The 24,842-nt window shown below is 40.3% G+C and overlaps 1 protein-coding gene across 1 annotated transcript; it reads right to left on the bottom strand.

Annotated features, from left to right (window-relative positions):
- Positions 1–7,399: 7,399 nt before the first annotated feature.
- Positions 7,400–9,268, bottom strand: LOC131243715 (metallothionein-like protein type 2). The gene is made up of 3 exons (XM_058243238.1): positions 9,111–9,268; positions 8,351–8,434; positions 7,400–7,654 (listed from the first exon to the last, which is right to left on the bottom strand). Exons 1-3 carry the CDS (start codon positions 9,173–9,175, stop codon positions 7,561–7,563), a joined length of 243 nt encoding a protein of 80 aa, XP_058099221.1. The 5' UTR covers positions 9,176–9,268; the 3' UTR covers positions 7,400–7,560.
- Positions 9,269–24,842: the final 15,574 nt, after the last annotated feature.

Genomic DNA, 24,842 nt, shown 5'->3' with positions numbered 1-24,842 from the left:
ATCCAAAAGAATAGAAGTTTAACACACAGATAATTAGTAGTTTGTTTTGAGTCAGTTAGGGCTATTTCCATGCATTGAAGGATAATTAGAACTTTTGCTTGACCAGGTTGTATTTCCTTTACGTTTAGAATATTTATGCTGAAATCCATACTGTAGGATGTAACTGGCCATACTAATGGTACTTTGAATCCAATATGTATGTATGGATTGCCTTGAAATTTTCTTGTTGCCTTGTAAATGCTTGTGTGCATGATTGCCTTACTGCGTCCTTATTAACGTTATTAGCACTTCAAACCATCAGAATACTTTAAAAATTTTGACTATTCCTTCATTCTTGAATTTTATGAAACTAAAGTGCAGTCTGCTCTTAACCCACTAGACATGAGATCGAAATGATGATATACATATAAGATTTTATACTACTAGAAACCTTTTTAGGATAATCATTTGACCATTGGCACCGTGGGAGATTTAAATCACTAAGTTAGACAAGAATTAAAATGAGAACTCTCTCGGACCAAGACCTAAAGGATAACCTTATAAATAGGAGATTTAAACTTTCCAATAATAGTCGTTTCCTAAACATTTAGATTGATCGGACTACGGAATTACGGAAGTATACACCTGCGAAGCATTCGCGGCTTGACTCAATTCTTAATCCTGGGCGACTACCAATGGACTCACTGCTTTGGCCGAGCAGAAGACTAGGATCCACCAGGGCGAAGAAGGGATACGATGAGCCTTCTACCCTGATCAGGTAGATGATCGACGTATCGGGTTCAAGCCTACTACAACCGTCTCTCCGTATTGGTCTACCATTGAAAATAAATATTTTTACTTTAGATAGAGGAAAACTGTTACCAAGAATCTAAATCTTTATAAATAAATTTTAGTAAACCATCAGGGTGAAAAAGTTTTAAGGGAGGTAGAGTAAAATGAGCCAGCCTAGCATAGATAGTATACACCCTACCATGCATATACACTTGAAATCAACAAACCTGGGCAAATGAAATAATGAAGCCTTTACTTACTACCTTTAAGCAATTTCGGGGACGAAATTATTTTTAAGGGGGGTAGATTGTAACATCCTTGATTTTCACTGTTTTGGATTTCTAAAAATTCATCAATTTTATTTGTTTTATTTTATTCAAATAACCTAAATATTAATTAATGACCATTAGCACTCAATGTCAGTTTATACAGGGTGTACCAGTGAAGAACCGCACAAGTCCGGTTAATCATGTAACGTCCTGTCCAACCAGAACAGTGTACTGAGGCGTCCTCCTAGGATTTGCCGCAGGACCATTCGTTTAAACTACTCATGGTTTGGTGTCATAACTAAATTAAGTTAGGATTAGCCCATTAGAGTAGACCAGTCGGGTTGTGATTGGGCCAAGTGCGAGCCGTTAAGCCAAATGGCCATTTACACTTAGCAGCAGCCCGTGCGGGCTATACCGCAACATGGGAAGGTTAGAAAATTATAAAAATTGAGGGGAGCATAGATCTCACTGGGCTTGGGGACCATCGCGGACCACGGACCCAGTGGACACCCAGAAGTGTAATCTGACACTTGCCAGATGCGCCCCACCAATGCCAAAATTGGAATCTGGCACGTATAAATAAAACTGAAATGTAAGACATTTCAGCCATCAGATTTCTTCATAATTTAGATTGAGGGTCTAATATATTTTTCTACGCCCGCCCATAAAATCTGGGTCCCGATCGTGGCACGGTGACCGTTGATCGCGAATCAGACCCGTGTGACCAAACCCCATATCTGATCATCCCCAAATTTTGCATGGCCCTTCAATGGGCTATGGAGTACCTATCCTATAAGTTTCATGGCCAAAGGGCCACCAGAAATGCTCCAAATTTCTAAACAAGCTCTAGACCGCTCGTTGGCGGGCCACTAGTTCCAAAACTATAGAATAATGTCCGTCTCATTGGGCTTGACGTCCATCGCGGGAATCGGACCTGGGTACGGTCCAGAAATGGTCAACTTGAGCTGAAGGACGAGTGCATGAGAAGTGCAAATACCTTAAAGGAAGGAGTTGGAACTTAAGTGAATTGAGTCGTCCACTCTTATGCAAAGTTGAGGATTTCGGACCGTCGGTTTGCGACCAAACTTCACACATAGAGTAAGGATATTTCCCTGCTCATATCCGTATAGCCGCGGCCCCGATCGACCATCGGCCACCGTTGAACAAACTTCTCATCATATCTGTCGATCGGCGCATCCAAATGGCGGGCCGATCATATCCATACGTAGATCATCATTAGGGCTAACTATTCTACGGTGTATATTGACTTGTACACCCCATAGTGGGCCCTAGAGCTTAGAAAGACCCTCTCATAGGTCTAGTATAGTAAAAACCCAACACTTGGGGGTCATTGTCACCAAATCTGGCATTATAAAAGGGCCTCATTTGGGGCACCCCTCTCTCATACGAATTTGCCCTAGAACAAAGGGAGAGAGGAGAAAAAAAGGTGAAGGAAGAGAGGAAGAAGAGAAGAGAGGAGAAAGAGAGAAGGAGAGAAGGAAGAAGGGAGAGAAAGGTGGGCCAAAGGGAGGTGAGATCTAGAAACCTCTCTTCCCTTTCCTCAAGAAACCCCGCATCCACAAATGCAAGCGATTTTCATCCTATTAGGGAGGTAAGCACCCATCCTTTTTGTAATCCTTTGTGTTGAGATAGGATTTGTATGAAATCCTAACATACAAGTGCATTGTCTTAGGATTCCGGCCGATCAACATCAAGTTTGGCGTTTCTAGGCCGTTTTCCAAGATCTCAACGATCCATAGGTGCGGACTATTACTCCTAGGTGGCCTAGCACCAATTTCAATATGAGCTTAATGATTTTGACTGCTTCCTTGATGCATTTAGAGAATATAGAGGAACCCAGGAATTTATAGTGGTTTGGAATTGTATGTTTATTTGATTTCCCCACATGACGTTGTTCTTGCTTCTTACATAACTTGGTGCAAATTTGATGATGACTTGTTGGATTGCTCATATGATTGCTCACGTGATGATGCCCTATAGCTTGCATGCCTTATTTACTTCATGTGTAATTTGTTTCCATGAGTTGTAGGAAGTTAGCAACTTCCTCACCAACACACCCAACACTCATGCACCATTGCTCATAAATTGTTAGCTTGCTTATTAGGTGAATATGGATTATATGATTGAGGTATGAGAGCATGATGATGATTTTGCTAGTTGATATCCCTGTCCGTTGACATGTTGTGGACCACCATCCAAACCCTAGGGTTGGCCAAGAAAACGGGAAAAGTTAAGGCGGTCTCGTTGGTAGGACCGCCTTGAGGCTAAACCCATAGATTCGTGCGAGTGCGTGTGGGCGACTGTAGTTATACTACATGGGTTGCTTGCACCCGAAGTCGTTCCGACATGCACTTTGCCTGGACTCGTGTGGTCTAGCCTACTGTCTGGCCAACCATGATTGTTAACCCTGTTTGCTCACACTTGTATGGAACCTGGGACACCCTACAACCATTGTAGCCCAACAATAACCCACTCGGAATTGGTCCACAGCCTCGTGAGCCGGGCATGGTGGAATGGGACACTATGTAGGAGCTGTCGGCCTACGCTGGGGTAACGCGCCTCCCCGTAGTGACCGCGAGCGACCCCACATTCAGCACCCCCATGTGCTTGAAGTCGGGGATGGGGGAAACCCGACGGGGTCAAGAATCGCGGGGTCTCGGCCTCACACATTGGGGGGTCTTGGCCTCGCAACTAGTTTAGGGCATTTGATACGTGGGGTGTATCAGATTCTCAAATCTACTGGATGAATGGACTTAACTAAGAACCCGGTTAACATCATCATTGCATGGCATTAGCTAGGTTAGCGACTCGGCAGTCGAGGTCGCACTGAGGGAGTGTTGGCATTGGCGATCGTTAGATGTTGTCGCACGAGGGAGCGTTGTGGTGAGGGCATACATCATATCATCCTGCATGCATGCACATTAACAAGACTAGATAGATGTTTATGATTGATTGCGTTTCATTAAATTCTTATTATAATTGATGCTTGTTGCAACTTAAGGCTAATAGCACCCACTGAGTTGATCACTCACTCCCACTCTGGGACGGTGTTTTAAAACACCAACCAGACCCGTTCATAGATGCAGGTAATACAGATTTCATGGAGCCTGGTGATGCGAACCTCGAGGAGGAGGACGAGTTTCCTTACTTCCAGTTGATGAGTAGGACCCCGTTGGATCAGTAGATGGGTCGTTGGATCGCTACGTAGAGGGCTCAGCTTTTTTTTTTTTTGACATATTATTCTTTGTGATTTTGTTGGGTGACACCATGTGTGACCCTTTATATTTTTCTTGGTCATGTATATGTGTGTATATATATATGTATGTTAGTTCTCTTTCATTTCAGTCGGCAGGTGCATTTGTGTTTCATGTTCCAGGAAGTTCCAGAATGCGCATTTAGACTGGATTAATCGCATATAAATGAAAACTGGATATAAGTAACTCCGGGAACTCGGGAGTCGAGCGTATGCACGACTCCCAATTTTCAAGATGTTACAACAGAGGAGGGATTGACTACTCCCCCACCACTAGCCAATGGCTCATAGTTGGTGCTCTGTGGACCCCCACCATGATGTCTTTATTTCATTCATGTCATCTATCTATTTTTCTATATCATTTTATGGTATTAGACCAAAAATGAGGTATATCCCAATCTCAAGTGGACAACATTATAGTAAATAGTGTTGAATGAACATTATGCGGATTAGGTCAAATCAGATCGAATCGAATCCATTTGGATCAGATCGGTCCGGATTAACCAATGATCTGAACTCGAACCGATGTACGATTGGATCTGAGTGGTCTAACTCGATCTGCACCGATCCAGGCCTTCGGATCAGGTCGGACCTGATCCGCCAGATTGGGTCAAATTCTGCCCAGCTCTAGTTTTAGGAAATACTTTGGTTTTATTGACTTTTATTCGAACAGAATCAATATCACCAAATTTTCCAAGTGAGTGATCCCAACTTGTTTCTCCTCCATTAAAATTAATGTAGTGTTTGCTATGTTGATTGTTTGATATTTGTACAGGTGATTTAGAATGATTTGATGTTTGTTCATGTTTACAATTGTTAAATATATAACAGTTTATAATTTGTTATTGTCGTAAGCTTCCTTATTATATGTTGAATGATCTGCTTTAAGATTTAATTGTTGAACCCTAGCATGTCGAGTGCACGATCCATGCCAATCGTTCCCGAGGACCACCCGGATGAAAATTTGTTCCTAGTAGCCATGCTTCTAAATGCGGGCCTAGCCCATGCTTACCAACAGGTAGATGCCTTCCTGAGTAGCCGATACAAGCCTTGCCCATGCTTATCAATAAGTAGATGCCTTCACAAGCAAAGGATGCGGGTTGACAAATTTCCAACTCAAGTAAGGGGATGTTTATCCTCACTTGAAGCACTCTTACATTTTAATTATTTATTGTTTATTCATTTTGATTTATGTTTTTTGTTTGATATTAATTTTAATTGGATGAGTGTTGGAATTTCTTACTAGGCCTAGCAAGCTTATATTTTATTGATGGAAAAGTTGTATATGTAATAAATGTTAAGCCTGCTGTGCAAGAGCAGGAGGACCTGGCTAAACTTATGGATAACTCATGGAATACCTGGCTGTATTTAACGGAAGAAGAATTAGATACATTGGATTAATTTTAATTTATTAATTTGATTCATTTGAACATGTTTATTTCTAGGTTTTAGTTATGTTTCTAACTATTTGTTTAATTAGAGGTATGATATTGGGTTGTAATTGGGTGTGATGCTCTTGAACATGGTTTTAAATTATTGTTAAATAGTTGATGATTATTACATCAAATTAAGGCCCCAAGTGGGTAGGCTAATAGACATTTTAATTGAAAATTTATGAATTTATCTAGTTTGATTTGAGGTGTGTGAATGTTTGTAAATAGAACTTAGAGTAGATAACTTAAACATAGTTATGAACTTTTAGGGCCCGTTTGGCCGGTCGGATTGGAAGGTACTAGAGGGTATTGGAAGGGATTGGAAGTGAAATCCCGGGATTGGCCGGGCGTGCCAAACAGAGTCGGTGATCTGATCCCAATCCCATGGTTCTTGAGACAATCCACTGACAAAAGCATCGTTACCTTTAAATCCCATCCAATCCACCTTAATCCATACAAATATGCCTGAGACGTGTTTGGTCCGAGGTATTCAATGGGATAGGAAGGTTTAATCCCAAGATTCGCCAGGCGTGCCAAACAGAGTAGATATAGCAATCCAGGGCAGTAGCAATCCCATGTATCTCAAGACAATCCACTGGCAACACCATTATTACCTCGAAATCCATGCCATCCACCCTAATACCATTCAATCCCTTTCAATCCACCCGGCCAAACGGGCCCTTAATAAACTACATTTTTATTAGATGAAGTACACTTAGTATAGAAGTCGCCATATGAAACTTGGGCCTGGGATGCACAATCGGTGCTTGAATTTTGGATCGTGACAATTTCACTCTTTTACTTACAAGTCTAAGCTTGACCTGCTACCCAATAGATATAGGATCAAGCATTTTAGTTTGATTACTCTTTGTGAGAAACAAAAATCCACACCGTCCATCCCCTTTCGTGAATCATGTTAGGACATGAGCTCAAAATATTAGCCATATCACTCTAATGTTTGTGAGAAGTCCACACCCTCCATCTTCTTTTCTAGCTCATGTTAGGACATAGGCTAAAAAATAGGCAGATCCAAAACTTGGGTGAACCATGCAACAACAGAATGTGGGAATTGAAGGTTCTTTGGGCTACAAAAGTTCTCAATGGAAATTACCTTTTGGACTCAATCTCAATAGGTCATGGATATAATCATATGAAGTGTTTGTATGATACATAAACATCATGGTAGAGAGTTGAAAGGTTTCAACAGTGGGCATTTTCCTGTGCACTTTTCTGTCGTGATGCCTCGTGTCCTAATGTTTTGGATTTGCTTTTCTGAGGATCCTACACAAAGGATTTCTTACAAGAGCCGACTCTTCTGGCTTATACCCTAAAATGATATGGGGAAATGGATAGATGGTGTCTATGATAACCAGATATCACAGTGGGCCCCTCATAGACCCAGCCTATGCCGAGCTTGGTACAGGCAGGGGTGGTTGCCAATCCACGCCCCGAAAAGGATGGATGGAGTAGTTATAACACAAGCATCACGGTGGGCCCCATTAAGCTTTGGGTTAAGGGGAGCCGTCCAAATTGCGTCAAATATTGGGCACCAATAATCAAACCAAGAAAATAAATGCAAACCAACCACATCCATCACAAGACACAAAAGCTGCTAATACTGATATTTCATACAAGAAACAGACAGGACAAACAAAAACTCCAGTGATGAGGATTGAGGGACATGGTCGACCAAACGAAAGGCTGTGCTTACATCACGAGAGCCATAGCCCACTTATTCTCCAGTTAACATTTTGAAGTCCTAAGATACTAACATAACAGACCCATACGAGATTATTTCAAACAATTGAGCCTCTCATTTGCAGGTGCATGGGTCACAGGTGCAGTTAGAACCGCATTTGCAGCCTCCATTCTCGGATCCAGCATTCATCTCAGACCCTTCAAAGTATCTGCAAATATCAATGCATACCATGAGATCAATGAAATAAGAAGCAAGAGTTCCACCCATGAAATAGATTTTTATTTTTTTTCCTGATAAGGTTGTCAGCGTGTACTGGTCTCCCACGGACCCGACCCGACTTTAGAGTCGGTTTGCATCTCGGAATCGGGTCTATGAACTAGATCCAACAAGATGGATTGGGTCAGATCAAGTCGGGTCCATTTCGGGTTAAGCAAATTTCATTGATGACAACGGAGGCCATTTGCAAGATATGGCACGTGTCAAAGTGGCACATGCATGTATGATTTAAAGCCATCCATCAACTGGCCCACCAAAAAACTGCTCTTATTTGACCTGAACCAACTAGAAACCTGGATCCAAAGAGGGTAACTAGACCTGGCAAGACCCGAAACCTGCAAGCTCAGGGCAAGGGTCCAATACCCGACCCATTGACAGCCCTCATTTTCCATGCAATCTGAACGTACTATCCTTAATGGGATGGAACTATCAATTTGTGGGGTGGAAATGTCAATTCCATCTTCTTCTTTTCTCTTCATAGTGCACACTACCCCCTCTTCAAAAAATGAAGATGAATACTCCTCCATTTTGGAGTGAAATTATCAATTTCTGGGGGTGGAAATGACAATTTTCCTTTTGTTATTCTATTGGGAGAGGGAGAGAGGGAGAGAGAGAGAGAGAGAGAGACCCCTTCTGAGGAGCGACCCCAACAATCATAGTCTCAGTGGTGGTGGTTTCTCCGGAGAAAGAGAAATCAGGATACATCTTGCATCTGCCAAAATTAAAATACAAATGTTAGGAAAAATATAGAAATATTTACACCAACCCTTTCTGATTTGCACACACCCACTTACCATTTTTGGAATTGACAGACTATACTTTTCTATTTTTTCAGTTCCCAAAATAGAAAATGGGTGTACACAAGTCAATTAGGTGGGTGTAAATATAAATATCTAATCTCTTAACAAGTATTTTTTTTAAAAAAAACATTTTTTAAATAAAAATCAAAGAAAGTGGATCAGGACCGTCCATCTAATTACTAGTGGCCTCTGCTTCAGATGGCCCATGGTTCAAAGACCATGCTAAAAAGAACAATCCTAACCATCCATTTCTTTCTACGGTCCATTTGACGCACAGAAATCTGTTTTGAATGAAATTTTAACCATGGCCATCCATGAAAAGGACCCACTTGCTAAAATCACATGCAAAGCCAACCAACACAAGGAAAAAAGAAGAAGAAGACCGACCAATATCCTACAAATTACAAAAATTAAAATTCTATCCAAAAAAATCGAGAAAACATATAAACATTTTTCTGAAAACCCAATACTCATCAATCCATACCATGAAAATTACGAAAAAAAAACAAGAAGAAGAAGAAAGGGTAAAATATAATTATCCAACATTTAAACTACAAAATACATAAGGGTCTACGGTAGATTTTGTACCCTCCACAACCAGAGCCGCACTTGCAGGCAGATCCACATCCGCAGTTTCCACCACAGCAAGACATTTTTTTCCAAGAAAGGAAAGAAAATGCAGCAAATGAATAAAACGAGCGGCTAAGCTTTCAAGACCAAAACCAACGTTCTTGAGCGAGTAATACGTTTGCGCCCATGACTTCTATTTATCGGCAGGGGAGGAGAGGGACTGGCCCTATCCACCGTACACGTGTCACAATTTAAGTCATGCAAAATGGACGCGGATTCCCTGCCTTTCCAGGAACTTCCTGCGACGGGAAGCTAGATGGGCCCACCGTGATGTTCCTGGGAAATCCTTCCTATCCATCCGATTTTCCAGATCATTTTAAGGACATGGGCTAAAAAATTATGCAAATCCAAAACTCAAATGGGCCACACGACAGGATTGAATCTACACCGTTGAAACACTCGTGGGGCCAAAAAAATAAATAGATCAAGGTTTGTTTTTTATATATATTTTCAGTTCATCCGGTAGGAATGACCTTACGAACGGTATGGATGGCATATAAACATCACGGTGGGCCCATCTAACTTACAGTGATGGGAAGTTCCTTCCAAAGGCTTTCCCAAGGAATCCTCGTCCATGCAAAATCCCTGTGTCTGTCCTAAGTAATGAGTACCCAGGCATAACCATCTACGAGTTATTTAATACTCCTACAGAGTGTGACACTTTATATACAGGCACTCCTAAGTCATCTGAACCGTGGATACTTTCATGTTGAATTAGGATAATTGAATTTTTCTTATTATTTTAACCGTTCAATAAATGTCAGTCAATCTGATGATCAGATAATCAAATAAGCTTATTTTTTGGTCAGTGGTAAATTCAAATTGTGATTCATAATTGGAGCGGTTTAATTTAGATAATTGTATACCATTGTATGCAAATTTTAAATAAAACTTATAAATGCATGTGTATAATCTATCATAGTCTCACAGAGTATCAAAATTCTTCTCTAAAAATAGAGAGGAAGCACCTGTACCATCTTTTCAATGCATCCAGGGGTGTACAGCGAGTCCAACTCAGTCGAGCTAGCCTCAGCTCAACTAGACTCAGCCACTAGCTGACCTCAGCTCGAACTCAGCTCGGCTCGGTCCTCGAGCCTAACAGGCCAACTCAGCTCAGTTTGGTCAGCAGCTCGGGTCAATTCGAGCCACGATCGAGCTAAGTTCGCCATTGCAGCATTTTCACAAACGCCTTGATTGTACCTTCAAAATCTCACCGTATTTGAGACAACAGCAATGATTTTATGGGTATTTTATCAAACACCTTCTAATCAACATAAAAATTAAGAAAAAAAGGATGTTGGTTTCATATACATACATCATACTTCTTTAAGTCATTTCATCAAACACTTAGTGAGCAACATCAATATCAAAGTAGCTGAGCCACCGAACTGGTTCAATCCAAGTTCGATTCAAGCTAGGTTCAATCCAAGTCGAGTCAAGCTGGGGCCAGCTCAAACTCGGCTTGAACTCATTTTCAAGCTTGAAAAATCGACTCGACTCAGCTCAAACATAGCTTCAAAACGAGTTGAATTGAGCTTTTATTAGTCGAGTCAAGCAAGCTAGCCGAGCTAGCTCGGTTCGTGTACACCTCTAGATGCATCCAACCTTGCCATATGCTTTTAGGAATAGAATTGTATGTATTATGAAATTCTATGCATGTATTTATAAACTTAATAAACCTCACGGAGATTCCCATTATGTTGAGCTTTGTGGGCCCCACTGTGATATGTGATGTACATCCATGCCATGTGTTTAATAGGTCACCTAATATCACTTATATATGAAACTCTGGTGGGCCATACTATATGAAACCATATTTATATATGAAACCTTAGTATAATCATTTAAGCATTAAATCAAACATGCGAACATCGACAAAGCAACACATTCTACCACTTAGATATTTTATCAAACATGTGAGCATCCAAATGCAACTCATAACATTTATTATAACCAAATAAAAAATGTGAACATATTAGCATACACAATTCATATACAAGCAACTAATCATTGACCGAGACCCCCAATGGTCAATAGAAGGTAACATAGAGATATTTGTGTGCACCTTTGCGACGATTCACCCAGCTCAGTGCTCATAAGGTTAGGGATTCAGGGTAAATCGTCGAGACCTAAGCAACTAAAAATGGGCCTATGAGGATTTTAGAGAAATCCTTCTAATTGCTCTAGAGTTTGGAAGGGTCAGATCGTACCTTATCGCTACAGGGAGGATCTAAAAAGGGTTTTGGTTGCAACATGGGCGACGACCAAAGGAGGGAATGACAACCTCTCCCGATTGATCATTCTCTCACACCACTTTCACCTCCTCTCTCTCTCTCTCTCTCTCTCTCTCTCTCTCTCTCTCTCTCTCTCAATTTTCAAAGCTAGGGTTCCAAATTTATGTAAGGGGAGGGGATGTAAAATAAACTGGTATTTATAGTGCCATGTTGTGCACAAATGACCATAATGGCTATTTGTTTATCATAATAACCCTAAGGGGGTTGTTTCGCACCAATGGGGTCCCATGGGAGGTATATGTGGTAATCTACACCATGGAATAGATGTTCCACCAAATGATCTATGTTTTGATACAACTATTTGATAATCAGGTGTGTCGATCAACTGGGAGGCCCCTAGCTCAGATCGGCGATCATCGAGTGTCAATCGGGTCCCTAACTATACAGATTTGGGAAGGGTAATAATCTTGGTCCCTGCCGCAAATTTAGTCATCATCCAACAGTCCAAAGGTTACAACTTCGTGATCGAATGAAGTGTGCTTAGTTCACTTAAATTTCGTGTTATCATTCCAGGCATTCACATATCCCATGCACTTATCTTACGGGCTTAAGTTGAATGATCCTAGGCACTATCTTAGCTCAATATCCGCTATGGACGTCGAGCCCGGTAAGACAAACATTATGCTATAGTTCTAGATTTAGCATACCACCAATGCGTGGTCTAGATCTAATATGGCTGATTGGGGTATCTCCAGGAGGAGTTAATCCTCGAATCTTCTCTTGGGTCTGGATCAGCGTTAGGATTTGCTAAGTTGGCCGTGTTAGTCATGTAGGACTAACGGAAACGGTTGTCCAATCGCAAGTCATCCTAAATCCACCGTTTTTGACGGAATTAATGTAGTGGGTCGGATTAATGCAGCCCTCTGACGGTCTCGCTCGTGGAGGACCGGAGGTACTGAGGTTCAGTACGAAAATTTCCAAGATGCTAGACATGTGTGCATGACATCCAATCCATCCAACAGGTTTACTCCACCAGGAGGTAGAGGTCCTAGTGATCGACGGCACAGAGGTCCCCCACAACGGGCCGGTCAACATTCAATTTTAACTATTTCAATAAACAAATGACCATTAGGCCAACTTACGGTTGGTGCCTGTATGTGGACGGTGTGGATTTGAAGTGCCCTGTGTCGAGTAGGCGAGGCCAGCTGAAGAATGTCCATGTACAGCCTTATGGTCTTCTATCCCAGACCACATGAGCCCAACAAATGCACTGGTGATTAGCTAGACCCACCAGCCCAAATACTCAACACGATCAACGGTGGATAAGCTCCACCAGCCAGGTGGGCCATACTATTTAGGCCTTTAGACAAATGAAAGCCCAGGTCCAGATCAATAAGTCACGCAGACCTTATAAATGGGCTCGAATAATGGGCCTTGTTGCTCAACTCGAACTTTATTGAAAACGATCTGGACTCATGTGGGCATCTGTATGTTGAATCTGAGCATCCGTTGTCCATTGATTCCAACGGTGCGGCCGACCTTATGAGTAGAACGGTCTAATTTCCACCATCTTTATGGTGGGGTCTTCCATTTCCATAGTACTGATATCCCACATAAGGGGGCAGATTAGGTGAGGGCAGGCCTTTACCTGGGGCCTACCTTGATGTATGTATTTTATATTAACCATTTCCATTCATTTTTCATGTCATTTTGGTGCATGAGTCTAAAAATGAAACATATTTAAATCTCAAGTCAACAATATCATGGGAAATTGTGGTGATTGAATGCCCCATTATTAAAACCTTCCTAAGTTCCAACACAAAACCCTGGATACAGGGCAATACCCCGCCATAAAAAGCTTCTTAAGGTCCACTCTAATTTTTATGTAATATTCTAACATTCAACTTGTTAATAAAGTCACACAAACTTAGATGAATAAAAAATAATTAATACATTGATCTAAAATTTTCATGGCTCAAAACAAGTATTTAATGGTCAATGACCATTATTTTCTTATAGCTTGGTTTACTTGAGAATTGAATTTATTTAATTCATAATATCGTCCCCTAAAATGAAATGGAAAAATGGATGGCCAATGTAAATATAAAATATGCGCATCAATGTAGGCCATGGCCGAACCACACCTAATTTGCTCCCTATGCATGCTGGAACGGATTGTGTGTTGGCCCATGCTTAGGACTGACGGTCTTGTTAGGGGATCTGTGGGACCCATCATGATATATATGATTTATCCACACCGTCCATCAATTTTAAAAGATTATTTGGAAGCATGAGTCAAAAAAAGAGGTAGATAGAAGGCTTAAGTGTACAACTTTATTGATGTTTATTTGCCATCTAACATGTTCGTAAAGTTACATAGACCAGTATGAAGGGAGAACATAAATATTAGCTTGATCTAAAACTTCTTACCCCACCCCCAAGTAATTTTCAACGGCAGGAATTTAATCTCCGCTGCTTATGTGTCATCTAAAAGGGTGCTTTTACGGCTAGCAAACCTATTTAGATGCTGGCTGGTTATGAGAATCCATGGTTTTACTCACATCCACTCGTTGCTTATGTGTATGTCAATCGAATTCGTAGAAATTTATGATGAATGAATGATCTTAAAGTTCTGATCGTGGTCATCAAATGGACAGCTAAATTGGAAGCAATCAAAGGGCCCAAAATCAACAAACCAATATCCATCAATCAGTGATAAGGACCATTCAATTAATGTAATTTTGGGACCTTGCTCCATTCAACGTTTGATGCACTATTTGGATGGTTGGGATTGGTTGAAATGTAGGCCACGTAGAGTGGGTGTATGCATGAGTATTTTAGCTTAGATGGTCATACACAGTACGGTTTGGCTAGTGACCCCAGCACCAGCCAACTGGCTAGTGTCAAAGTTCTATGGGCCCACCATAATGTGTGTTTTATCCATGCCGTCCATCCATTTTTCAGCTCGTTTTAGGGCATGAGCCCAAAAATGAGGCAGAACCAAATCTTAGGTGGACCACACCATGGAAAAATAATGGGGATTGAATGTCCACCATTAAAAACTTCCTAGGATCCACCGTCATGTTTATTTGCTATCCAACCTGTTAACAATGGCATAGGGACCTGAATGAAGGGAAATCACAAATGTCAGCTTGATCCAAAACTTCTACAGCCCCTCAAAAGTTTTCAACATTGAATCCCCTCAGTTTCCTGTGGTGTGGTCCACCTGGGATTTAAATATGACATATCTTTTTCGCTCATGACCTAAAATGACCTAGAAAAATGAATGCACGGCATGGATAAAACACGCATCATGGTGCACCCATAAGGCTTTGCAAACTGAGTATTATTCTTGTCATTAGTCAACCTAAGGACATGTATAGCATCCTTAGCTTCACTCTCTTTCTTCTCTTTTCCTTATGTGGGACCATAGCATGCTTGAAGGCTGTTGATCTGATGGGACACATCATGGGGAAACCATGACCTAAGACTCCAACCCATTGTATAAAATCTCAACGATCCCATTCTCTAACCTTCACACTGACCATATTCATCTATATTATATTTGGATTAGGGCCTATTTGGTTCATGGGATTAAATCGTATGGAATTGTATTAGATAAGATTAACACCACTATAGCACAATAATTGCATGTCTGGGAATGCCACAGTATTTTGACCTTCTCTATAACCAAAATGTCATGTTTAAAGGGCATGTATGGATGGGTGGCATGGATAAAACACATGCGTCAATGTGGGGCGTGCAAGTGTAGTAGATTTCAAAATCGATGCAAGCCCTGCATGAGACCAAATGCAATTCTATCTCACTTCCCCAAACACTGGATGACCAAATGCAATTCCATCTCACCTAATTCCATATAAGCCCAGGTACTAAATAGACCTTTAATGGAGGAGACATTTTGCCTTCTTCAACTTAACTTCATGTTATGTGTTTAAGAGATATTTAAAGATATTTTAAATAAAGTCGATGGCATCTTAAGAAAGTAAAATGGATGGTTGAAATTTCAACCACAAACAACATTTATACTTTATGAAAAGCTAAAGCCTAGAATAGAATCATTAACGGTCAGGCTCAGCTTATTTTATTGCTTTCCAAGCTCAAATTTTTGTTGTAGCTTGGATATCCCTCAGGTTTGATTTTTATATTACAATATAAATATATTGTAAAGTAGCCATCATTACATGCACTTGCACTTGTATTTATCACTCTTAACCTAAAGTAGGGATGCAGATTGCGGATCTGTGGGACCCACCATGATGTAAATGTTTTATCCACACCGTTCATCGTTTTTCTCATATCATTTTAAGGTATGAGATCAAAAATGAGATAGTTCAAGGGCTTATGTGGACCACAGAGTAGGGATTAAACATTCACCATTAAAAACTTCTTGGGAGCTGGAGAAGTTTCGGATCAAGCTGATATTTGTGTTTTCACTTCATCAAAGTCTACATGACCTCATGAATAGGTTGTATGGTAAAAACACATAAAGGTGGCCTTTAGAAATGGTGGGTGTCATTACCAATGTAGCTTCCTTTTGGTGTGGTCCACTATAACCGTAGACCTGCTTCATTTTTAGGTTTATACCTTAAAATGATATTATAAAAGCGATGAACGTCGTGGATAAAACACTTACATTATGGTGGGCCCCACAAAGCCCTACCGTCCAGGCAGGGGTAGGAAGCAATCCGCATCCCTAAAGTAGACATTAATAGATTCAATGTATTGGTACAAAATGTATGTAGGAAGACATTTTGGCACAAAAATTGTGGGACCCAACGTGATGTATAGAATATATCCATGCCGTCCATCCATTAAAAAAATGAGACTGGTCTAATCTCAAGTGAGCCACACCACATAAAATAGTGAGAATTGAACGCCTATTATTGATAACTTCTTAGAAGTTATAGAAATTTTGGAATTTTGATTTTTAAGTTTTTCCTTTATTTATGGATCTCATGAACAGGTTGGATGACAAATAAACACAAGTGTGGGCTCTAGCAAGGTATTAACTTTCAACTGTTGAGGTCCATTAGCATCACTCTTTCACGTGGTTTGGTTCATTTGAGCTGTGGATTTGTCTCATTTCTGGATACGTTCCCTAAAATGAGCTTGTGAAATAGATGAGTGGCATGAATATAACATATTTATTACAGTGGGCTCCATAGTTTTTGTGTGTATAAAAACATATGAAATTCAATTAAAATTTAGACAATTTTTTCTCCAAAATTAAATAATTATAAAAAGTAATAATGACCAAATTACCAAATATTTTCTAATAAGTAGGAAAATCAAATAGGCACTAGTAAAAAACCCATGGGAGTGGATCTTTCATGAGATTGTTGCGCAGCGCCCCAACAACGCAGTGAACCGAGATCCAATCTCAGGTCTCACCCACAAATGATAAACTAGAAGAAGAATCAAAGCATTCCAAATAAACCACAAAACAAGATATACGTGGAAAAACCCCAACAAGAGTAAAAAAACTACGGATGCAAACTTCCACTATGAAGAAAAATGAAGATTATAAGGAAATATACTAACCTCTCCCTTGGAAGCACATAGAAAATCCCTTACCCACATCTTATAAATATTTTTCAATATTCACCTTTACACTAGAATAGCCCTAGGGACCCCAATTTATAGTTTTGACAACTTCCCTTTCACACCCTTGCGAAAGGCGACTCAAATTTTCGCAGTCCGCATCAAATCCGAAAACGAATCTACGTAACCACGACTGGTCGAGCAGGGTCCACGACCAGTCGAGCAGGGGCCACGACCGGTCGTGCGGCCCCCAGATGTGGCTCCACATCTCAACAATCTCCCACCTGGAGATACATCATTATAAACCTTCATCTTCTGCATCCGGAGTGCACCACCTCCTCGTCTTCAAGCCTGAAAATCAATCAAAGCTGAACAGAGCTTCAGCTTCTCCCGTGTGACCGCCTTGGTCAGCATATCCGCAGGATTCTCACATGTATGAATCTTTTCCAGAGCAATCGATTCATCTTCTAATAACGAACATATGAAGTGATATCTGATGGCAATATGCTTGGTCCTTGAATAAAATGTTGAATTCTTAGCCAAGTGTATTGCACTGTGACTGTCACTGTATAGCTTACAATCTGCTTGCTTCTTATCCAACTCTTCCATGAAACCTTACATCCACACCATCTCCTTACACGCTTCTGTAACCGCAACATATTCTGTTTCTATCGTACTGATCGATTCTATTTTCTGTAACTGAGAGACCCAACTGACTGCAGTACTACCCAGAGTAAAGACATAATCTATAGTGCTTCTTCTACTGTTGATATCTCCTGTCAAATTTGAATCCACGTAACTTTGTAGCTTGATTTTCGATCCACCATAACACAACCTTACATCCAGAGTAAAGACATAATCTATAGTGCTTCTTCTACTGTTGATATCTCCTGTCAAATTTGAATCCACGTAACTTTGTAGCTTGATTTTCGATCCACCATAACACAACCTTACATCCTTAGTAGTTACCAAGTATCTAAAGATCCACTTCACAGCTTCCCAATGTTCCTTCTCAGGGTTGTTCATGAACCTGCTAACAACTTCCACTGTTTGAGCAATGTCTGGTCTCATGCTAACCATAGCATACATGAGACTCCCAATAGCTGACGCGTATAAGACTTTAGCCATGTAATCACGTTCCTCCTGCATCTTTGCACCTTGCTCTTTAGATAGCTTGAAGTGGTTGGCTAATGAAGTACTAACTGACTTAGCACCTCCCATATTGAGTCAATCAAGTACCCTGGCTATATACTCTGCCTGTGAGAAAACCTGTTTCTTGTTTTCCCTATCACACTTTATCCTCATGCCCAGGATTTGTTTTACAACTCATAAATCCTTCATGGCAAATTCTCTGGACAGGTCTTTTGAGATCTGAAATATCTTTCATGCTTGAACCAGCCACAAACATATTATCAACGTACAGAGGAAAGATGATGTATGATATATCAAACTTCTTCAAGTAACAATAGTGGTCTGCATAACATCTCCTAAAACCGTTTCCCCACATAAAACTGTCGAACTTCTTGTACCACTGCCTTGGGGCCTGCTTCAGGCCATATAAGCTTTTCTTTAAGTTTACACACCTTGTTCTCCTTTCCTGGTGCCACGTATCCTGTCGGCTGATGTATATATATCTCTTCTTCAAGGTCCTCATGAAGAATGACCGTCTTAACATCTAGCTACTCTGGATGTAAGTCCTCTGTAGCCACTATACTCAAAACCATGCGAATCATAGACATTTTCACCATAGATGAAAATATTTCAGTGAAATCAATACATGCCTTTTGTTGAAACCCTTTCACAACCAATCTGGCTCTGTAGTGTTTCGAACCATCGTGCTCCTCTTTTAGTCTGTAAACCCACTTGTTATGAAGAGTTTTCTTACCCTTAGGTAGAGTGACCAATTCCCATGTACGATTAGACTCAAGAGAGTTCATCTCATCATCCATGGCCTGCTCATACTTAACCCGTGTATTTGACTATAATGCCTCTTCAAAACACTCTGGTTCACCATTATCTGTCAGCAGTAGATAATGTAAGGAGAATGAGTATCGGACCGTGGGTTTCCTCTCCCGAGTAGACCTCCTCACAACCGGTGTCTGTGGCTCTGCCTCATAATGCTCATATGCATGATCATCCTGTGGTATTGTAACACACGCGTCCGGTAACTCTTCCAGCTCTACGAATTCTTTCTCGTCGGCCTTATTTTCTTGCACATTGTCCTTATGCATCACTTTTTCATTGAAGATTATGTCCTTGCTTCTGATGATTTTCTTATTTTCTGCATCCCAAAACTTGTATCTAAAATCATGCTACCCGTAGCCTATAAACATGCACCTCATGGACTTCGCATCCAACTTGTTTCTGTGCTCTGTATCAATGTGAACATATGAAGTGCAACCGAACACTCTAAGATGTGCAAGGTTCACTTCTTTTTCAGTCTACGTTTCTTCTGGTATCCCACCATCCAATGGTGTTGAGGGACTTCTATTGATGAGATATGCGGCAATATTCACAGCATCTGCCCGAAAGGTCTTGGGCAACCTTGCATGTAACCTCATGCTCTTGGCGCACTTAAGGACGGTCCTATTAACACACTCAACCACACCATTCTATTGCGGTGTCCCTGGAATCATTTTCTGATGATTGATTTCATTTCCTGCATAATACTCCTCAAATCTCTTATCACAGTACTCTCCCCCATTATCAGATCTGAGACATTTTACTGTTCTACCTGTCTCGTTTTCTACCATAACTTTTCACTTCTTAAATACATCAAATACATCAGATTTGTGCTTTAAGAAATAAATCCACAGTTATCTATTGGCATCATCAATAAAAGAAATAAAATAACGTGAGCCACCAAAAGATGATACCCGTGCCGGTCCCCACACATCAGTGTATACAAGCTCCAATAGATGCGTCTTTGGAGCGCGTCTCGTCTTCTTGAAGTTTACCCTCTTTTGCTTGCCAAACACGCAGTCCTCGCAGAACTCCAAGTCAATAGATTTCGGCCCTGGTAGCTTCCCTTTTAACAATAACACTTTCATCCATTTCTCACTCATATGTCCCAACTTCTGATGTCATAACTGCCCATTCACTCCAGTTGATGTGAATGCGAGTGAACTATATGATCCTGAAGTCATGTACAAAGTGTCTTCCTTTTTGCCTCGAGATATCACCAATGCACCTTTTGTGATCTTCCAGGAATCACTGGTGAATGTCGTCACATAACCAGTATCGCCCAACTGCCCCACTGAGATCAAATTCCTTCTTAAACTCGGTACATGTTTGACATCCTTCAATTTCAACGTCGTTCCGTCTTTCTAATTTATATGAACGTTTCCCTTTTCAACAATATTGCACGGCTCATCATCACCCAGGTAGACTCTCCCAAAGTCACCTGACACATAATTACGCAGAACTTCCTTGAATGAGGTGGCATGAAACGAAGCACCCGAGTCTATAACTCAAGACTCATTCTTTGTATCAAGAGACAATGTCAATGCCTCTGTGTCACTCTCCTCAGATAGATTCACTGAATCCTTCTCGCTTTAGAGCTTTCTTCTTGTTTCTTGAGCGCACTGCAATCACGTTTCATATGCCCCTTCTTGCCGTAATGCCAACACTCGTCTTTATCTTTCGATCCCTTGGACTTCTTCCTCGACTTAGAATGTCCGTGTTTATTGCCTCATTTGTTCAGTGATCTTCATATTCCTTCAACGTTTAGAGCATTCCCTGAATCCCCCTGAAACTCCTGATGCCTTTCTTATAGATTCTTCGCTGAGAATTAGACCGGCCACATCATTAAATTTCAACTTTGTCGACCCTGAAGAATTGCTCACAGCAATCACCAAACCATCCCAACTGTCTGGCAAATTGGATAAGATCAACAACGCCCTGATCTCGTTCTAAAAAACAATGCCAACGGATTCCAACTGGCTCATGACTGTATTGAACTCGTTTAGATGTTCAGTCATGCTCCCACCATCTAACATCTTCATGTTGAATAGTTGTTTCATAAGATGAACCTTGTTAGACGTAGAGGGTTTTTCATATATGGTGGCTAGTGCTTCCATTAATTATTTTGTAGTTTTCATCTTGGATATATTGAAGGCGACGCTCTTAGACAAAGAGAGTCGGATCATTCCTAATGCCTTCCGATCCAATAAAAACCACTCGTCATCTATCATTTTTTTTGGTTTATTCTCTTTTCCTCCTAGAGGAATATAGAGGTCATTCTGGTATAGATAATCCTCCTTCTGCATCTTCCAGAAGGCAAAGTTTGAACCATCAAACTTCTCAATTCTAGTCTTCCCTTCTTCTGTCATCACTCTCAATAGAACTAAACCAATAGCTCTGATACCAGTTGTTGCGCAGCACCTCAACAACGCAGTGAACTGAGATCCAATCTCAGGTCTCACCCACAAACGATAAACAAGAATAAATATAAACTAGAAGAAGAATCAAAGCATTCCAAACAAACCACAAGACAAGATATACGTGGAAAAACCTCAACAAGAGTAAAACCACGGATGCAAACTTCCATTATGAAGAAAAATGAAGATTACAAGGCAATATACTAACCTTTCCCTTAAAAGCATATAGAAAATCCCTTGCCCACACTTTAGAAATATTTCTCAATATTCACCTTTACATTAGAATAGCCCTAGGGACCTCAATTTATAGTTTTGACAACTTCCCTTTTGCACCCTTCTGAAAGGCGACTCAAATTTCCGCAGTCCACATTAAATTTGGAAATGAATCTGCATAACCACAACTGGTCGAGCAGGGTGCACGACCCCAAATGTGGCTCCACATCTCAATAGAGATTCACCCCATTAATCAGGTTAACATCCACCCCATTAATCAGACATGCTGCTCAATTTCAACCACTCAATGTACAAATTATGATCACTCGGAATTTAAGTATGCCACATTATAAGAAACATTTGGGAAGAAGTGCCTACTTTTATTTAAGGTATTGTATTGCAAATAAGCAGTCACGGTTTACCATTACATTGATAGTGATTTTCACTATATCTTGACTAACTAATGTATGTGTTTGGGTAAAGAAGTAAATTGCATGACTTTCTATGGATTTGACTAATCATGCATTTGAAAGAGAGAAGTGATGAGGCATGTGGGGCCTACATTAACGGATAAATAGCTTAGATATACAATGCCTGCATCAAGGTGGATCCCACGGTAACGATGCCACCCAAACCACTTGTTTTAGGGTATCAGCTAAGTCACGTTATAGTGATAAGTATTTTCGGTGGGATATCTTTGATTACATTGGCATAACTGTTGGATTTTTTAAAAATAATTATTATTTTTAAAAATATTTTTTTACCTTATAAAAGAGAATTTAGAAAAAGGGTTGTGACTTTTGGTGAATGTTGGTGAATATTCATGCCTCTTGGTAAATGGAGTATCATTTGAATTCAAAATGGTGATGAAAAGATGCTATTAATGGTGGAGTGATGCCATTATTGAAAAGACATCATGAAAATTTCATAAAAAAGATCTTAAAGCATCTCCTGTTACTCTAAACAAATAAACATTACGGTGAGCCTAGGAAGGTTCCAATGGCGGTGATTCAATCATCGCCGTTTTCCTATAGTGTGGTTCATCAGAAATTTTGGATCCACCTCCCGTTTTGGATGGTCCTTAAAATAATTATGGAACTGGATGGATAAAATCGTAGGCCCACAGAGCACCATATCCATGGGGTCAATTAAGTGAGGGTCTGGCTCACACAAGGAGTTGTCTGATGTATGTATTTTATATCCATGTAATCTATTAGGAGTCGTTTGGCATCATGGATTTAGGGGGATTTGTAGGGGTTTCAAATTCCCTTATTGTCTGGCACCATAAAGTAACTAGGGTTTCAAATCCCCTCAAACAACGAGGGGTTTGAAATTAACATGAAAGCTCAATTTACATCTAAAATCTTTTCAAAAGTTGCATGTGTAACATGTGTGTCATTGGACTAGTAATACACATGGCCCAGTAATGATATTCCCAAATAATTAGATTATCAATTGCATCACTATAATTACTTTAATACGATGATCAATGTCGTTCGAAGATTGTCCATGTAAATCAACGGTTATAAATCATTGGTTAGTCACTCGGCCGTGATCTTGTACTTGGGACCCATCTGAGACTTGGAATTTCATCATTTTCGGGTAAAGTACATATTTTAGTAGGCTTATTACATCCATTGTGTCAAACATTATATACTTTTACTAATTATAGATATTAAAATTGATTTAGCAATTAAATTCAAACCTCTGTAAATATACTATGCATAAATACTTTTGGATTAAAGTTAATTCTATTGAGCCAGATAAGTTTTGGGTCAAACATACTATCATATCATATGAAATGGTAGAGATTGCTATTGAGCCATAGAAGTTTTGGGTCAAACTGATATATCCTTTTTTGCTTCATTCATGCTCATGTGAACTTATCTGCATCTAAGTAACAAGATATGCCAAAGAAGTTTTAAATGGTAAGATGTTCAATCATGGCTATTTCTTATGGTACGGTCCACTTGATAATTGGATCTGCAACATATATTTTTGTACAATTTCTTAAAACGATCTGATAAAATGGATGGACGGTGTGGATGCAGAATACATACATCGAGGTGAGCTCTATGGTAAGTGTCCAACCGTCTTCGGTGAGGTCTAATCAGCTCCGATTATACTGTAAGTTTGTAACTACACAACACATATCCTCGATCGAGGATCATAACAAGAATTTCATAATCAGTAACGGGGGCACAGGAGTAGAGGGGCGCAGATTAGCTACGGACAGTTTGAGTAGGGAGACACCTACTGAAGCGATGTCACCAAGTTTTGTAAGCCTCGCCATGACGTATGTTTTATATCCAAACCTTTCATGCATTCGGAAAGATCATTTCAGTGCAATATCCAAAAAATGAGTTAAATCCAAAGCTCTAGTGGACCCCGCAAAGAATGCCTTTCATTCATTTGGAGAGGTCATTTTATTTCAATATCTAAAAAATGAGTTAAATCCAAAGCTTTAGTGGACCCATTAGGGCCTGTTTGGGCAGTGGGATTAGAAGGGATCAAGTGGGATGGGATTCAGAAAACATAATTATTACCCATGACAGGGATTGTCCCTTGTCCCCTATTGCCATGGGATAAGATTAATGCCCTGCTTTGTTGATAATATGGTGGTATAATGAATGGATATACCCACCATCATTTGAAATTACTAAGAATAATACACGTGTTATATCTAAATTGTTCATTTGTTTTGTAACTTCATTTTATGGCATGGTCCTAAAAATGAGGTAGATCCAAAACTCATGTAGCTCCAAAGAAGTTTTCAACGGTAAGTATTCAATCCTTGTTGCTTTTTATGGTGGGGTCCACTTGAGCATTAGATTTACCTGATTTTTTGGCCCATGCTCTATAATAATCTCGATAAATGGGTGGACAGTGTGGATATAGCCCACACATCATGGTGGGACCTATAACAACTTGCTAACATTGAGTGAAATTGGCACAGGACCTGATGCAATTCTATTTAATGTAATTCCAAGCTCTTCCATTCTTCCCAAACATGGAGTGGAATTGGCACGGGACCCGATGAATCCCATCCCACCTAGTCCCTTCTAATCCCACCGCCCAAACAGACCCTTACGAATACAGTGGGACGGTGACGCCCACCAATAGAAACTGCTAGAGGCCACAAACGTTTTAGATGAATCTGATATTTATGTTTTCCCTTATTTAAGGTCTTTTTTAACTTTTGAACAGGTTTGATTTCAAATAAACATGATGGTGGGCATTAGGATATTTTCAATGGTGGGAATCACTCTCCCCGCTGTTTTCTGTGGTGGGGTCCACTATAG

Source organism: Magnolia sinica, chromosome 4 (assembly GCF_029962835.1).
Source record: "Magnolia sinica isolate HGM2019 chromosome 4, MsV1, whole genome shotgun sequence".
NCBI classification, from domain to species: domain Eukaryota; kingdom Viridiplantae; phylum Streptophyta; class Magnoliopsida; order Magnoliales; family Magnoliaceae; genus Magnolia; species Magnolia sinica.
The sequence above is the reverse complement of the archived record's forward strand: the minus strand, read 5'-3'. Positions and strand labels throughout refer to the sequence as shown.